Genomic DNA, 18,724 nt, shown 5'->3' with positions numbered 1-18,724 from the left:
TCAGAGTCTCAATTGAGCCACCTAGCGCCCCCAGTGGATGCTTCTATGTGTCCCATAGCAAGAAGTCCACGCACATTTGGACACGTAGGTTGTTGCTAGAAGGGATACAGCTACAGCCGGAAGTGGTCCAAAATCTCGCCGTATAATTACAATAAATTTCCTTAGATAACGCCTACCCCAACCCTAAACCTTACATTAAAATACTACAATAAATATTAGTCAACTGTTGTCAGCGTGACCAAAATGATGCGATATTGAAGTGCGCCTGACCAGTGTAGGTATCTGTATCCCTTCTAGTCATAACCGGGGCGAGTAGGCAGCAAAGGTCCTGGAAGTACGAAGCACTTCCGCCATTCTCAGCCATGGCTGCTGCAACCAGCAAAAAAGCGATGAGATTTCTCTCACAGTTTGGAGCTTTTATCTTGACTCGATTCGGGTTCTGGAACAGTTTCAGCATGCTTATGCTATTTGCGGAGCGGGCAGATGTTAAAAGGTACGTATCTGATAGACATAAAGCCAATAATGTGCTGAGTCTACTGTAAAACACATGTAACGGGAATTATTAACGCATTCGCACATCCGTTTTCCTTGATAATATCCCTTATGAAAATGATAGTTGTATCCCACATGAAAAAGCGGTATTATACTATAGTATTTACTATGTATGAAATTGCTAACTTGACATACTAGTGTGTTTTTTAATCTAACTATGGTCAATATTAAAGTATTCTACAGTATGTATTCCAGTTTGTCTACTTACTGTACTCTATTGTATATAATTGTCATCGTTTGCTATAATCTACCCCATAATATCAACATTATGGATGATCCAGTAAGATGGGCTAAACCTGTGGCTCAGCTCTGAAAAAGCAGCTTCTTTTCTCATTTCTTAGGAAGCCAGATATCCAGGTGCCTTACCTGTATGCGGACTTGGGAGCTGCGGTGTTGTGTGCCAGCTTCATGTCATTTGGGGTGAAGAGAAGATGGTTTGCATTGGTTTCTGCCATTCACTTGGCCCTGAGCACATACGTGTCCTATGCCAGTGGACAGGTCCATTATGGTGACTGGTTAAAGGTAGGTCATTGAAAAAATATCTGGTTGCTGTTTGCTCCTGTCCCAAAAGAAAAAAGTACCTCCAATGTTGAATGCATTCATACTGCTTAAGTTGTATAACGTCTGTCAGTGCTGGCACCAAACAAGGCTCCAAAAAAGAATAGGTGTGGTGTCCACATCTGTCGGCATCTGGATGTCAGTTGGAAATTCTGTACAGTGTGGCAAATTTTAAAAAGAAAACCTCTCTTTCTGGCCCAGTGATTTTGAAAATATATAATTATCATAATTTTTTCTGTTTTGGCACTTTTGCCTGCTCATGCAAATCCGTTTTCTTCTTGACTGACACTTGATAGATCCAACTATGAGATATGGCTTGTAGATCTTATAGATCCAAACTTTGAGTCCAGTTTCACTAGATCTCTCTCCGTCAGGAACATATTACACCTGGAGATATCAACTCCGTTGTGAGTCAATCCTTTAACCCAAACAACAGGGAGATATAGAGCTGAAGGGAAGAACAGCAGGCAGGAGACGAAGTGATGTTAAATAGACAGACAAATGATATATTGAATAATCTCAGTTGTGTGTTGATGCTCAGTCAAGCTCTGCCAAACTTCGTCTGACTAGAAACAGATTCAATATGTGTTTTTAACCATTCAAGATTACAGTATCAAAACATTGTCTCATGACATTATTATGGACCTTGAGATGGAGACCAATGGATACTCATATCAGTATAAGACACAATACAACTCCCAATGAGGTTAAACAACAGGAAAGTAAGGAGCAAATAATATGAATAGAAGTGAATAATAAAATAAATGAATGAATACATATGAAGAATATTGTAATAAATGTGATAAATGAAATAGAATAATAAAATGAATTAAACAAGAAACAATGTATGTTTCTATCCAGATCTATCACACTCAAATGATTCGTTGCGCGGTTCATCTGTCTAATCCCCTCCTTTCCGCCAACAAAGTCTGATTTGATTGGTCGGATGGTCTAGTCTGCTGTGAATGGTCTACCGCGAATGAGGTTCACGAATTACAGTGTTTGAAGAAGAAGAGTGAAGTTTTCGTGGGCAGTCCTAGCAAAACTTAGGCGGGGGTTATATGTAGTGATATAAATCCGCGTCGGTTCATGAATCGGACTAGGGACGACTCGTTTTCGTGATTCAGAGTCGAGTCCTTTTTTTCCAAGCCAATAACTGTTATTCATTCACTTTGTTTTTACAACTTGGCAGGCTGCATACATTTAAACAGGGTAACATTACACACTGCATGAAATGTCATTTTCATGATCTCATGTTATGTACTCTTTAATAATTAAACTATGTTATACATTTATTGAATTATTGCTTTCATGTAAATTATCCATTATTTTATTCATAACCACCGTAGGTGAGGATGTACTCCAGAGCAATGGCTATTATTGGAGGCTATCTGGTATTGGCCAGTGGAGCAGGAGAGGTTTACAGACAGAAACTTCGCACACGCTCACTCCAGTCCACTGGACAGGTCTTCCTAGGGATCTACTTGATCTGCATGGTATGTTTTTTTATTTTACCACTTGAGTTAAGGGGTTGGTCTTCCAGATGGTTCAGACCTTGCTATACATGAGCATGTTTTTTAGGAAAAAGTCTCTGTTGACCATTCGTCAGGGTTCCTACAGTTACGCAGATTAGGGAATTTTTGATGTTGAGCCGAACATTAAATTGAAATCCTAATGATGAAACTTTTCTAGTTTTTTACTCCTAAGGGAAGTTCGTGTAGTTTTGTATAGATTGTGTAATGAAATATATAATTATGATTATTTAAATAAATACTTTACAGAAACTGAACTAAGAACATACTTCAAACTATTTAAGTACATGCTGTGTTTATGCTGTATAAACAGAAGATAGCTTGCCCTAGCCAAGTTTGGTTTTGCCAGGCATTGTTATTATAGTTTTATTGTTAATTCTTCAACTAATATTACTACCGGTTTATAGAGTTTTGCTTTTTGCTCACAGACCATTTTATTGAAGATTTAAATGGAACTGCTCAATAGAGCTGTTCGATTCAATTTTTTTGGAGTCAATACCGATTTCAATTCCTGGTTTCGGGAATCAAAAGAATCGATTCGTTGCTGCTGTTTTCGATTCCTGCTCGATTCACAGTTTTACTACAGATTTTGATTTATTATCAAAAGATGTACACATTTTTAATGCAATACTATTTTCTAAGATGTCACTTTTGACATTTATTAATTGTTTAATGTTTCTATAAGTAAAAAATTCCAAAGAAAAAATTTTTTCCTCTTTTTAAAGTTATTTAGCTGTGTAAACAAAAATACTTGAGGCATTTGGATAGACAGATCGGTAATAACAATAAAAAATTGTATTAAAAATATGTAAGGATTGTGCATATTCTGTTAGTGTAAATGATTGACTGATCGCTTGAGATCAGGTACTAAGTAGCTCTATTTCATATTACTGATTTATAGATTCTCACATGTTTTTTTGCTATTGCCCTTATTAATCTTCTCATTGAATGTGTTGAAAAAGTTTTGTCAAGCTTTAACAGCTTTGAACATTTGTCCAAATAAATACCTTGCGAGACTGTGCTTCATACATGTAATTCTCCTAACGCACACACGGGGTTCATAGGTAGAGAGTAAGAGAAGACTGCCCGTTTAAAGTCCATCTGAAAAGAAAAACTTTTAATAAGTCAAATGTGTGGATTCATGTAATTATATATCTGCTGTCTGCAAACAAGCTTTTGCTTTTATGCACACAGACTATTTTATGTAATTTCACAGCTCTAGACTTGATCCATCAGTTTTCTGAAGTCTTTACTGTTTTAGACAAGAAACTGATGTGATTTAGTTGAACTATGACATCAGCTTAGCGGTGTCAACTCCTTTGAAATCGATTCTTTTTTAAATTGATTCGCAGCCCTACTGCTCAATGCGTATCTATAGATTAAATTGTACTTGTACATTTTTTCTTCTGTTATTTTTTACAATGTACTGCGGAATAAAAGTGGTGTTTCATTTAGTGAAATGCCAGTGAAGAATAGCTGCATTATGGTCCATAATCATTACTTCATATTAAATGATTAAATATTCCAATGATAGACACTTTGTGAGTGATTTCTTTAAATCATTAAGTGTTGTGCTGTCTTTTTGTAGGTGTACACACTACAGCACAGTAAGGAAGACAGGCTGGCCTACCTGGACCACATTCCTGGTGGAGAGATCACTATCCAGCTTCTAGTTGTTGTGTTTGGAGTTCTAGCACTCTCGTACCTCTCTGGCTATTATGTACGAGTGGCCTCCCAGATCTTGGCAGTTCTGTTGCCTTTAGTTGTGCTATTCATCGATGGCAATATTGGCTATTGGCACCACAACCGCCGAGTGGAGTTCTGGAACCAGTTGAAGCTCATCGGACAGAATGTCGGCATCTTTGGAGCAGTGCTTATTCTAGCCACAGATGGCTGAACATCTGGGAATAAACATGACAGTTTTGTGCAGGCCGTGCTTGGGACAAGCACCACAGTTCAGCATTTGTCTCAGGGGATTATTCGATGATAATAAATAGTTTATTGCCCAGACAGTGACAGAGGTTAAGTACTTGTATTCAAGTGTACAAGAGGTTTCAATTATCAGCTTGCACAGCAATGTGACTCATACACCTCTGGAATCTCTTATCGCAAACACAGTGTCTTTAAAAGACTGTTTACATTTCATTTTGTGGTTTTTATGCATTATTTAAACTTTTAATACTTACCAAAGTCTTATAAATGTTATTGAACTTGAATGATATATTTTGGTTTTGATGTTGTGGGGATGTATCTGTGTTTTTCCCCATGTACCTGCTTTTTTGCAGTATGCATTTATTCCACATACAGCTTGGATAAAACTCACAATATTGTCAATTAAAAACAATCATTGTTTTCGATAGAATTTTGGCATGTCCTGAATATATTGTATACCAGGATGACCGTAATACTACCTTAATTGGTCCACAGTACCTTCAAATAAATTATTAATAAATAGGTTTGGATGACACTACCATCACTTGTACAAATCGGTACTCGTATAGGTGTGCACTTGTTGACAAAAATGTAAGCGAAGAAGTTACATCTACACTAAAATCATTTTAAAAGGTTTTCCGTATGGTTCCACATAGATCAAACAAATTTGGATAAAGGCGTTCAACAATAGGCTTTTTAATTGTTTTTAGAAAATCATTTTAAGCTCAACAATTATGCTCAACATACTGTACCAGATCCCGTGAAAGTAAATATAAAGTTACAAAATCCCAGAGATTTCGTCTTGCATCAGGTATTTTGTTGCAAGAAGTAAACAAATCTTCTCTGTGGCTTTCATGCGTCATTCTGCACATATCTACCAGAACACCCAAAACTACTTCATTGAAAAATATCCTCTGCAATGCATGGGTCAGTAATCCACATCATTCAAACTATGGTACAATACTCTTGCTTGCAAATTATGGGTTAAAATGGTAAGGAACAAATTTTATTCTTATACTACCTTTGAATTAAGAATGTGATTGAATCTTTAAAGTCAATATGAAACAGCATTTTCAACCTTTCAGAGTCAAACTGAATTTTTGGTGAAAAAAAAACTACTTAATAAGAATAGTAGAAAAACCAGATGAGTTGCGGTGCGACACGGTAAAAGACAATAGGATGCATTTGAACCCATTATAATAAAAAAACTTTTACAAGTAATTTTACTTTTCCGGGTTCATAGTTTTCTTCTTTCTCTGTCGTTCTGCCATAATTATAGCAGCCACCACGGTGACCATCACAGTACCTGTTATGACAAGGACAGTGGCTGTTTCAGCTATACACAGCTGACTTTCCATCAAACCCAGAAATGCTCCGGCCAGTAATTGAGGTGCATGGCACGTGATATTCCAGTAATCATCCACGTGGAGATGCCGAACGTGTAACATCTTACTGAAGACACGATGCAGTTCGCAGTCACAGATCCAGGGGTTCTCTGAAAGTTGCAAATGCGTGCCGGTGGTCTTAAGGTTCAAAAATGTCTTAAACTTAAGGCTCCTCAACTGATTGGCTTCCAAGTTCAGAATTGTGAGGGTCTGTAGGGGAGCCAACGCTTCTGCTTCAATCTTGGAGATATTGTTGTGATCCAGTAGAAGAACTCCAAGTCCCAGTTGCATGGTGAGCAGTCCTCCTTGGAGTACAATCAACTGATTCCATGCCAGATTGAGGTGTTTTAACATTGTAAGTCCACGGAATACGCCGACGCCAATAACATCAATGTTGTTGTGACTGAGATCTAACTTCTCCAGACTTTCTAGTTCGTCCAAGGAGTGAGTATCCAGATGCTCCAAGGCATTGTGGGAAAGCCTGAGATCTTTAAGAGACGTCAACCCCTCCGAGAAATCTGAGAGAAGGACACGGAGCTCATTGTAAGACAGGTCCAACTTTTCCAGAAAGGTCAGAGAAGAGAGAGCCTGGAATACCGAAACATTCTACTTATATTCTGCACTTTAAATGTCAAGACAAAAAACATTTTCCAAAACCAACATACCTGAGAGTGCACCATTTGCATGCTGCTTTGTGAAATCAGAAGAACCCGAAGGGCCCATATCCCAGTGAAGGAGGTACTCCTCAACTCTGACAATTTGTTCCCACTAAGATCCAGAAGCCATGTACCATGCGGTATACTGTGTGGAATGTGAGTGAACCCTTGAGATCGACAGTTCACTAGGTCAGACGCTTCATAACAAAAACACTGAGGAGGGCAGAGCTTTGATGCCACCACAACGGAAAAAGTGATGGGCAAAAATATGATGCGGATCATCTTCGACCTGATCTCAAAGAGGCTCCAGAAAAGACAAACCAAAAATGTAAGAGATCATCCAAGAGTCCTTTGGTTTTCTTGTGTCTGTCTTAGTATAGAAACGGATAGCTTCCGATACGTCAGTGGTTTTAGAATTCATGAGGAAAAATGCACGTCTGTAGAGATGTACTGGATTTGTGGCTTGCCATGAAGGTATTTAAATTATATAAAGAGGGAAATCCTTTTATGCGGTTAATATTTTGCTTGTGTTGCCCATTTTGTATCAGAGTGCAAACTCGGTTGGTCAACTTTTTCTGCACAGAAGCACAGATCAATATTTTCAAAATACACCCATTTACACATAAATGTTATAGAAATGATCTCTCCAATTCCTCAAATTGCTGTAGAATAGTACTTACCACACAACTGGTCGGTGATGTCATAGAAAAGAAATCTCACACATTCACGTACAGAGCGTTTTCTCCTACTTAGCATAGCCATCTGTATACACAATCCATTGACCTTAACTGGAAAAAGCCACTCAATACTCATGTACCACACCTGTGCCCTTAGTACTTGTCTAACTGTTAAAACACAACATATCCAGTTTTGATTCGGATCGAAAGCAAACTGCGCCAGGAAACTTTGCCTCTCACATCGACTCTTTCAGTTTATGGACCCATGACACGGACTTGATTTATATTCCATCCAGGTTGCATCACTCAAGAAATAAGAGTATGTGGAACACAATGAATATTTCATTGAATTGGATCCATCAATTTAGAAGTGGACGTGTAGAGTGACACTTAACCACACTCAGTCCTCTTCAGAATTGGTATCTACGTGACAGCAGTGTGAACCCTGTGGATTAGTTTCAGTAAAATCCAACTGCTTTCTCAAATTATTCATGAGCGATCAACACTTTTGGGCACCATTGTTAGAGGTCGGGAGCCTGTTATTCAAATCCTAGTTTAAAGATGTGTTCAATCTTTTATTGCAAATCTGTTCATGTAATTAACACTCAGGATCGGTTTAGACCAGGTATGCTAAGATTTAAACATGATGATCCAAATGTTAGGTTTCTTTGACTGCTAAGTACTAACATTTGAAAAATGTAACTATTGTGCATATACAGTATATGCTGCTATATTGTACTGAAACTTAAAAACTGTAATTGCACTTTTGACCTTAATCCTTTGGACAAAAGTGACATCTTTGCTTATTAAAATACATTTGAACACTTTGAAATTGGGTTGCATATTTTTACTTATAAAAATTATATAGATATAATTAAGGCCTCGGCTTTAATAAGATTTGGCAAAAACAGCTAGGAGGATGGCTAAAATATCACTTCATGAGAGGACTTCAAATAACATTATCCAATTGTCCAATAAAAAACGTTTCGTCCATTGTGTCGCATCCATCTCATATCTTTGAATTAAATCAAACCTAAGGGGGGCAATCACAGCAAACACTTTACAAAAACTCCCCCTAGATATCCCTTAACGCCAAAAGCTTAAACTTGGCCATAAATATATTCATATTATTTTTAAAGAGTATGTTAAAGAGTGCACTTCCCAAATAGTAGTATACTATGATGTTTCTTTATTTTCTGGTCTGCCGTTTATGAAAAAAATGGTTTTGCATTTTTTTGCAAAAAATAAGAATTCCTTTCATCTCTAAATAAATCTCTGTGTTTGTTCAATCAAAATAATGAGGCACCGTTGATCACCATCGTTATTATTTTTGGTTTGCACGCTATGTGCTACTACTAAATTGACACGGCCCGGCCAAAAATATAATTATTTTGTCCCAATATTTTAGCTTTGCTTCTTGTATGCATTCATTGTGGCACTCATTCTGTAATAACGGTTTTATGTAATGTCAAAACATTTCTGGGTTAAGGTCAGGTTGCCAAAAAGTGAACTTATTGGCATGAATGAAACACTTCTTCATACCCTGTAATAAGCAATAATGACGCAATCGTAGACAAAAGAAATGTAAATCGAATTAGTGGCCAGGCAGTTTGTGTACTGCAAACAGTATTGTAAACGGCCATGAAAGCTGATCAAGGATATGCTCATCGGATCTTTAATGTTAATTAAGAGTCAACGGCACGCTTTACGAATGAATTAGGACGCAGTACATTTTGAAAGTTAACCCGTGACGATGTGAAAACTTTTTTAAACCCTTTTGCAAGCACATTCATAATCAGTTGTACATTTCAGAAAAAGCTACTGAAAAGACAATATTGCAGTCAGAATAGGTTTTATTTTAGAAAATGTCCTTTGTAATGTGTGGTATCTGAAGGTCACATTTTGTTTAAAATACAGAACAGACAGACATTTGTAGAACATAAACAGCCAAAAGAAAAAAAGCATAAGTAAATAAAGCTAACAAGCATTTCTGACTGGTTGTTTTTTCTTTTTTTGACAAAATGGAATTGAAGGCGAAAGAAGGATGTAATGGTGAAGAACATATGGAAAGCTATTTCAGATGAAACCTTGAAGGGAATGAAGGGGCAGAGGGGGGATAAGACACTGTAAGTTAGTCAAAGAAACTATGGTTGGTGTTTTAAATTATCTTTATAAAGTCTAATTAGAATGAAGTCTTTTCACTCTCACTTTTTCTTAAAACATTTTTACTTTTCTTTTTTTTAGGTTTTTGTTTGTTTCTTTTGTTGATCTTCCAGACCCTTGGCCCATGGTGCATCCACCCTCAAACTATGACGCAGAGGGGGAGTAGAGTGCTGGTTTCAACCAGCTGACAGGCCCTTGGTGCCCGTAGTGCCCTCCCCAGGTGAACCACACCCCTCTACTCAGGAGGATAAAGACGAGTCCTTCTGTGTTTGCTGTGCTTGTGTACGCGGCATCGACTTCTGGCTTTCTGCATCTTTAAAATGTTTCTCGACCTGTTAAAACAGACAGACACTCAAGTCATTCTTGATGACATTTTGCAGGCTGGCTGATATGACGCAAATAAATGTAGCACACAAAAAAAAAACATATCATAGGAATATTTGTTAGCGACGACAAATTTCCCAGAAGAAAACTGTTTGACAAAGTAGCATCTGGACATGAAAATTGTAGAATTGAACCTTTTCTAGGTCACTGATATGACTGGAGTCTTTGATGCGAGTGGAAACATTTTGAGCATTAAAATGTGCAATATCCTTTTGTGGAGATGCACCTGTTGTCCTAAAATAGCTTACAATAACAACTACTGCATTAATCTAGGAAAGTTTAAAGTCTGAAAATTACTTCAAGTACAACTTCCAACTAGAAAATGTGCCTAATTTAAGAACCCATTAAAAAAACAGTTTAGCAGCATTTCTGCTATAGTCATCTTGCTGTTTCCCATTAATTTCAAATTTTTCTGGCCACTGTTGCCAATTTGCAACTCTTTTCCTAGATTTAACGACATAGCGATAGCGACAAACCTAGACGTGGTAAACTGTCGTCAGTCCTGCCCCGCGAGTGCGAGGACCACCTCTCTTAGCATCTACTCTGAGCAGTGAGTGGCAAGGAGAGTGGCTGTCACATCTGACTCTGAATAAAAGCCCAAAATAGCGTTTCCACAACATGTCACTGTTATTGACCATTTACTTATACAAGCACGACCACAGTTCGTCTAAATAAGCACAAGATTACACACAATATAGTGACAGAATATAGCCAAAATCTCTGCTCTTAAAGGTGTTTCTGGTGATTTTATCAGACGATGTGTCTTGGTTATAAAACAGAACTGACAACAGAAAATATGTCAATGAGAACAGCTTTAATAGGCAATAATCGGATAATGTCACAAATATGTTAATAAGCGTGTGATGTAATCTAGCGCCACAGTTCACAAAATGGAAACACTGGTTTAGGTTGCTATGATACATGATAAAGACATCTGTGCAAAACATGGTAAAAAGTCCTTTACAAATGCAGAAAAAACAATCGGTAAACAGAACACACGTTGGTTTCTGGCTTTTATATAGTTTTACAGTGATAGGACTGTAGAGAGAGAGAGACAGGAAGTTACAGAATAAGAGAGGAGAATGGGAGCCTGCAAGGGACCTGAGCAGGGACTCGAACTCTGGTCACCTGAAGTGCTGAAGCACAACTTGTCAGTCCACTGTCCACTGGAGATGTTGAAGAAAATTTGCATATTTTATAATCCTATAATCCTATTCCCACAATGGAATGTGCTAAACAGAAATATGCCACATCTGATTTATTTCTTTGCCACTGGAAGGTGGAGGGAGTCATCTTTGAAAAAGCTTTACAATTCTGTTTAGGTTTCTTAGTGGTGCAGAAATTACTGGCGAATGCTGACATTTTATGAAAGTCTGAATGTCACTCAAGCAATTCTGTATAACTGAAACCAAGACCACATCAAGGAATTAAAATGGATTCTGTGATACTCACAATTTTGCGTACATGACTTAGAGCACTTCCCTCTTTGCCTTTGCAGTTCTCCACCTGGTATGGTGGTGAGACTACAACGTCATCCATCACAATGATGTTTTTCTCCTGCCATTTACAATCTTTGATGCTAGAAAAAAACAAAGAGATCAAACAACATAAACCCAAGAAAGCAACACCACATGAAACAACCTTAATGCTATTCTAGCCTACAACAGGTGGTAACAGATTATAGAGCGTGCCAATCTGGTAGTGTGCACATCTGTAATTGCATTGTCATGCACTTTTAAAACTATTTTAGCAGCCTAAAGCAGAAATTCTACTCATTTTAAAGCCATGTACATGTTTTAACCAGTCTTGGATAATAAGATTGAAATTTGACTCCTGATACCTACAGTCGTTCATTCAAATCACAATAGGACAAAGCATTAAAATCATGGACGTTTGTAACAAGCCTGCTCCAAAACACACTGAGCTCCACTAAATTGATCATATGCACACAACATGCTTAAGAACTTCTGCAGGTATATTAGCTAGCTGGAAAACTTCGGGTGAACTGTCTAGGGATGCGTGCTACGACTAATTTGACAGTAGTTTAAATTAAAGTTTTGTAACCGTGTTGTCGACTAGTCTGAAACCAAGATTGGCAAGAAGGTTTTCCAAAAACTTTGCGTAGGGCCTATGTAATATATTTTAAACACTAAATATTGAATATGAACAGTTTGATTGATAGCCTACAATCTTAAATGTAGCTACAACAGGCATACGTGTTCCACTTTACTCAAGTTATGATCATTAATATTTCTGCATTTGCTGATGCGCCAACCCTGACTGGACCCTGACTAGCCGCTGCGAGAAGTGACACGATGAGCATTTGTTTGCTTTGGCTGGTCTGTTCCTGGGCTTAAAATATGTAGCCTATACAAAATACATTTGTTTTTCTCGGATTCTAATTTGACTGAACTTTGAACTGAACTTTTAAATTACATTTTAGTAAAACTGTGTCTATTACACTGAAATCATGAAACTTAAGATATTTAACAACAATTCATTAAAAGTGTTTAACGTCGTTTTTTTGTTTATTTAAATGATGTTGTAAAACATGTTGCAAATTTAAGTAGACAAAGTAATAATTAGCGTAGGCCTATAGCCCATCAACAAACAAGATAAAAACATTATGTAATGTAGGCTATTACTTATAAAGCAAAGGAACATGTGTGTAAACACAAAAGCGAATAGAAAGCAATGGACAAAAAGTACAGATCACGCTACAGAATGCATTTGACCTTGCGCAGAAAAAATGAAAAGCCTCAAATAAAGCATATTGCCCATATGAGCTAATTTATAGAAAATACATAGGGTAAACACTCCAGTCTGCATGTGATTATAATGTTAATATTATTTTACATGTTCTTGTTTAGGAAATGCAAGCATTATGCTATATGATGAAAGTCGGCTAAATGTTTATGAATGGCTCAAGTGAAATTATTATTATGCCACTATCATATGACAGTTTGCGTTTCAAACCTTTCGTTTTAGTATTTTATTTCAAAGGTTTTTAAACGAAACATTAAAATGAAAGTCATTTAAAATACAATACATCATTTACTGTTTTTTTTCAATGTCGACTAGTAGGAGCTGTCCCGTTTAAACTTGACGATTAGTCGCACACATCCCTAGAACCATCACTCTTTGGTGTCAGGGGAATATCTACAAATTGTCCGTGGTAGCTTTAACAGCATGAAGAGTAAAATTTTGTTTATGAACTAAAATATTTTTTTATTAAGTTTATCAAAATAAACAAATAAAATGAAGAGGTATATAGTCATAAACATTTACATCAGGGTTTTTCCAATTCCGTGCCATCTCTGACTCTCGCCAAAATTGTGTCGGATATCTTTACAACAAAAACACTGTGGACACTATATATTGTCTGTCATTTGTAACTGCAGTTGCAGAATTACTCCACAATGCAGGCACTGTTTCATATCAGCACAGTGAGGCGGTGAAGAGTTGCAGTTTAATTTCCTCCTAAAGCGTTAAATCAGGAGTTGTTTATCTGTATTTCTTTGCTATTTGGGTAAAAAAAAACTTTTTTTAATCAAATTCCTTTTAATTTCTTGAAAATGTTCCTTAAATGAATGTGTGATAAATATTTGTAATGTTTAAGCTGTGCAGCTGGCTTGTTGATTCAGCGTTATACTTTAAAACACTTGGCAAGTTCGCCAGTATGAACGAACACATTGTGATCAGCAAAGCTTGCAAACGAATGAATCCTTTGAACCAATTAGTTTAAACAGAATATAAGAGATTAGTGAATCATTCAAAGCTCAGTGAACCACAAGAGGACGCAGAATGTGAATGAGCTTTGAATTAACCAGTCTAACTAAATAAGCAGTCTTATCACATTCAAATTATAAAATCTTATCTTTCATTTTAAACTACTTTCTGTTTGGTTAAATAAATTAAATGTTTTATATAACCTAATAAATGTAGTTTTATCTATTTTTTAAACTTTTATATGTTGTTTGTAACGTGTTTGGTTAAAGTGATAGTTCATCCAAAAAGAAAATTCGTCATAATTTACTCACCCTCATGTCATTTCATACATGTATATTTGATATTTGAAAGAATGTTAGCAATTTTCAATTCAGTGACATCATTGACTGCCAAGTAAGAAAATTTAAATCATAGTCAAAGGTTCCCCAGAACTATTTGTATTCCTAAATTCTTCAAAATATCTCACTTTGTATTCAACAGAACAAATAAATACAATATTTTTTCCTACTATGGTAGTGGATGATGTCATAGAACTGAAAATTGCTTACATTCTAACAAATATCTTTCTTTGTCTTTAACAGAACAAATCAATTTATACAGGTTCAAATCAACCCGAGGGCGAGCAAATGATGACAGAATTTTCACTTTTGAGTGAACTATCCCTTTAAGCCACTTAAAGGTACAGTGGGCCTACACTTATGTGTACAAGACCCGGATGGGACCACCTCCGCCTCATTTTAAGCCATGAAACACTCTGAACATTACTTTAGTTATCAGTTTAAGTGAGTGTGCCATATGATTCGTAAATGGATGGTTCTTTATCTTGCATCTGTTAAATTGGTTGAAAAACAACTGTACGAGCCTACAGCAGCTCTCTAGTTAACGGATTAAATGATCTGGAATTCTGATCAGAGCAAGTCTCCAAACTCAATATGAGCCAAATATCCTTGTAGCATTACTGAATTACTGAAGTTAGCAATGCTGAATTTAGATGGCGAATCAGGAGCTGAATTCAAGAGTAAACGTGGTGAGTAAATGTTAAGTTTGAGGTATTTAGCTGACATGGTCAACACATAGCAGCATACTTTTTCTTAGCTATGATGCTTTGCATCCTTCAAGTTTTACAATTCAACTGGGAAGATGAGGAAGTGGCCAGAAATAACATGGAAAGATTCAATTATTTTGTGCCATCCCTTGAGATGGATGGTGATGTATAATGACAGGACCACCAAAGACCACATAACAAACCAAAATGCTCCGGTGACACCCAGGTCACTGTTGTGCAGAAAAGTAAAAATGTTTGAAGTAAAGCATATAGCAAATCCAAAATAAACTCTACACAAGCACATACACCTTACAATCAGCACATGTGTGCGTTTTAAAAGAAACCTTGTTTAAATCACTGAAGTGTTTGCACTGCATGTCAAATCAACTTACGTTTTGTGTATAGTCTGGAATAGTTGCTGGCCCTCAACAGACACCCCAGCACTGATTGCATAGGCTTGGGATAATTTATCTTCTTTTTCCGTCCTCGCCCGGCTGGCAAGCTTTGATAAAAAAGGAGACAAAATATAATAGTCCTCTCTGACATTTCTTCAAAATGCAAGAAAATACATGTTTTTTTTACTCAATTCGTGAATGAACACTTTTTAAGTGAGGAATTTAAAAACAACACAGTGTTGTCACATTGCAATCTCATTTGAAGCTAAAGGAATTGCAGATGAACTTACCTTGCTAACATTCAAGGATGCTAGAGGAGGTGGAGTCTCAGTGCGATCATTAATTATATCCACGTCTGAAACATAGGCTAAGTTAATCAGGATGACATCACTGAGGTTGGGCTTACCACTGGAGGAAGGGCATTCTGGGAAAAGGGTTAAGGACAAATGGTACACAGACATCCAAGAGAACAAATTTCTCACTTTTTCTTACTAAGTCTATTCGGGTCTCTTCTCTAACCCAATACTTTAAGCTACTGTTATATAATTAACCTACAACTGTTCTACTAACAGAGTTGTATTAAAAAGCATTAACAAATATATTAGAGTGTTGCGTTTAAGGCAAGCAGAGGGCAAAATTAAATAACTGGCTGCAAAAATGCATGACTGCAAACATACATTGCGAGACACAAACTTCAACAAATAATTTCCCTATTCTGAAGTGTCATGTAGGTCAGCTGCATGTTGTGAACAGCAGTCTGCTCTCGTGTCTTCATTCATTTGTAGACACCTTAAACACAATCCCATACTAAACCGTTGACGCTTTACTACATTGTCATTCCATGCCAAGGATTGTGGTCAAGGAGTGTTGACACTCATGGGATAACAGAGCCAGAAAAAGCATCAGGCAAATAACTTTATGAAAAGAGAATTTTGCTAACAAAATGACTGTAAAGTAACTAGGCTACTGAAATACAGTAAGGTGAAAGGAGAGCAGTCAGTGATCATTCTCTTGAATGAAGCAAAACTAAGCCTTTACATAATCTCCTGCATGTGCGTACAAATACAACAAGATAAATTAGAACTTTAAATCTCAAAACTGTATTGATTTGTACAGCTAGACTGCTAACTATTCCTTAATGACCAATCAACATACTACGTAGCATCCTCACGATTATGTGGGACTTGTCGTCCTGGTACCTTCCCGCTGTTGTTACAACCCGTATATTTCATAAAATAGGGGAGAGGAATCGTTCATACAGCGTGTAATGTGCCCTTACGAGGTCTACCATTTACTGTAAAGTCGTTAGCTTAGCGCACAGGCTAATGCTCTCGGTCGCGAGGACATGCTAAGCAACACACTAACCACACACAGCACATTTTCCATGTATAAATACATTCACCACAGGTGACCCTAAATGACAAACATTGTGTAGCGTCAAACCTCAACAGAACATGTTAATAAAGAAAGAATATGCGCTGAATGAAGCCACTAGCACACACATAAACACGCTCGCGGCGAGTTCCAGTTTGACATATTTCGGTTCCGCTCACGCGAGGCCGGCGATTTACACACGTCCCCGCAAGAATAAAGGATACTTAGAGTCAACATCTTGGACGGGTAGTCGAAAGCCACCACCTCTCCCTGCAATCGTTGGCCTAAACAGGTGAGGCAAGAGACATGGTTCCCGACACTAAAATACTCCCCCGGTCCAGGAGCCGCCATCTTCTCCGCCAGGGAAACCGGAGCACCAGCTTTACGCAAACGCACGCGACGGCGTGACTGCTACGACACAGAGGCGCGTCAGGTGACAGGAAGCTAAATAATGTTTTTATTGCACCATCTGTCTATTTTGCACTCCGCAATATACTACTAAACCGTAGTTATTTTCATAACTTTCTAACGTTTACCGCAACTCATTCGAGAAAGCCATCGCTGAATCTAGCACTGTAGTGACATTCACAGACAAAAAACCAAGACCGCGCATTGGCCGCATTCGTCCGCTGCTGCGCTACGTCAACGGCGCAGCCAATACAGTCCTTCAAATCTACCCCATTAACACATACTAGTGAAAGGGCTTTTTCGCCATTAAAACGTTATAACGTTTACATTTTAAACACGATTCAATAACGTCGACATACGTGGAGTATAAAAACTGAATGTCTTTTGATACTTAAAAATTCGTGAAATATACATTCACTGTACCTGTTATTAATTGGAATCCATTAGATGGCACTATTTTATTCATTTGAATATGGGTAGTTGACAGAGAAATATACCTATTGTGTGACACAGCAAAAAGCTATGGTCTTTGTATTATTTATATTTATAATATAAAATACCATAAAGGATTGTCATTTTCATGTATAGGATAATGCAATGGAAGTCTAGCTTTCCTGTAGCTCAGTGGTAAAAGCATTGGTTGTGGGTTCGATCCCAGGGGATTGCAAATACCTATGTAAAATGTATAGGATAAAGCAATGTAAGTCGCTTTGGATAAAAGCATCTGCCAAATGCCTAAAATGTAAATGTAAGTCAAAGCATCTGTCAAAATGTGTAAATGTTAAATCATACACACGTGCAATTATCTGTGTTTGATTTGATACTGTTCATTTTTGGCATTTCATGAATAGGGCCATTCCCACCCACCCACCTTACAGTGCAGGTCCTGACTCTGAAAGACAAAAATACTAAGAAATTCAGGCTTACAATCTTAGTTTTCCTTTAGCTCAGTGGTAAGAGTTGTGCCCAAACAACGGCAAGGTCAGGGGTTCAATTGCAGGGGATTTTACATACTTAGAAACAGTGTTGGGTGTAACTAGATACTAAGAAATGAGTTACTGTATTTTAATTACTTTTCCCTTGAAAAAGTAAAGTAAGGGATTACTCATATGTTTTCTGTAATTTAATTACAGTTACTTTTGATGTACTTAAACTAAATACTTTGTGAAATATATGCGTGTGCAATAGTGTAATTGACATCAAAATTCAAAGTCGTACTTTAAAATCTGTGCTCACATTTGTAATACTTTGGTCAGTTAATAATAATATTTATTTGAATGAATTAAATAAGCCGTTTCATGTCTATCCTTGAATCACTTAACTAATCAAGGTCGATGTAGGATATAGAAAGTAATTAGTAATGAGTAACTAAATACTTTTTGGACAGAGTAATTTGGACAGTAATCTAATTACACTATTGAATATGTAATGAGTAACTAGTAATTAATTACTTTTTCAGAGTAACTTACCCAACACTGCTTAGAAACACATGTATAGGATAATGCAATATAAGTCAAGGCATATGCGTAAATGTTAAATCATAAACACACGAATGAGTTAATTTACACGACGTGCAATAATGTTTGTTTCACGTTTGATGTGTATTTTGGGCATTTCATGAGAAGGGCCATTCCTGTTAAACACCCACCCACCTTATAGTGCAGGCCCTGACTCTGAAAGACAAAAATACTAAGAAATTCAGGCTTAAATCATAAAGATGTGAATAAGGTAATTTACACAACATGTAATACTTCTTGTTTAGAATTTAGTGAAAGTACTAAGAAATACATTAGTATCTCCATTATTTCAACCGATACATTTATTTTTGTTTCTTTCCTAATTTTTTAAAAGCCTTTTACAGTACACAAACCTTTCATGAGTAAAGTTTATGATTTTTCTATTTATTTACAACATAGAATCAATTAAAAAAATCA

The 18,724-nt window shown here is 36.9% G+C and overlaps 3 protein-coding genes across 3 annotated transcripts; 1 reads left to right on the top strand and 2 right to left on the bottom strand.

The window, feature by feature from the left end:
- Positions 1-128: 128 nt before the first annotated feature.
- Positions 129-5,113, top strand: tmem101 (transmembrane protein 101). Its single transcript, XM_056771519.1, has 4 exons — positions 129-493; positions 894-1,074; positions 2,460-2,606; positions 4,231-5,113. The coding sequence occupies exons 1-4, from the start codon at positions 363-365 to the stop codon at positions 4,537-4,539; spliced, it is 768 nt and encodes a 255-aa protein (XP_056627497.1). The 5' UTR covers positions 129-362; the 3' UTR covers positions 4,540-5,113.
- A 680-nt stretch (positions 5,114-5,793) lies between these two features.
- On the bottom strand, positions 5,794-7,148 carry LOC130439364 (slit homolog 2 protein). The gene is made up of 2 exons (XM_056771964.1): positions 6,625-7,148; positions 5,794-6,547 (listed from the first exon to the last, which is right to left on the bottom strand). Exons 1-2 carry the CDS (start codon positions 6,895-6,897, stop codon positions 5,798-5,800), a joined length of 1,023 nt encoding a protein of 340 aa, XP_056627942.1. The 5' UTR covers positions 6,898-7,148; the 3' UTR covers positions 5,794-5,797.
- A 1,979-nt stretch (positions 7,149-9,127) lies between these two features.
- On the bottom strand, positions 9,128-16,959 carry lsm12b (LSM12 homolog b). The gene is made up of 5 exons (XM_056771978.1): positions 16,607-16,959; positions 15,299-15,432; positions 15,006-15,115; positions 11,292-11,418; positions 9,128-9,787 (listed from the first exon to the last, which is right to left on the bottom strand). Exons 1-5 carry the CDS (start codon positions 16,731-16,733, stop codon positions 9,695-9,697), a joined length of 591 nt encoding a protein of 196 aa, XP_056627956.1. The 5' UTR covers positions 16,734-16,959; the 3' UTR covers positions 9,128-9,694.
- Between the last annotated feature and the right edge of the window lie 1,765 nt (positions 16,960-18,724).

Source organism: Triplophysa dalaica, chromosome 17, assembly GCF_015846415.1.
Source record: "Triplophysa dalaica isolate WHDGS20190420 chromosome 17, ASM1584641v1, whole genome shotgun sequence".
Lineage (NCBI taxonomy): Eukaryota > Metazoa > Chordata > Actinopteri > Cypriniformes > Nemacheilidae > Triplophysa > Triplophysa dalaica.
The sequence above is the reverse complement of the archived record's forward strand: the minus strand, read 5'-3'. Positions and strand labels throughout refer to the sequence as shown.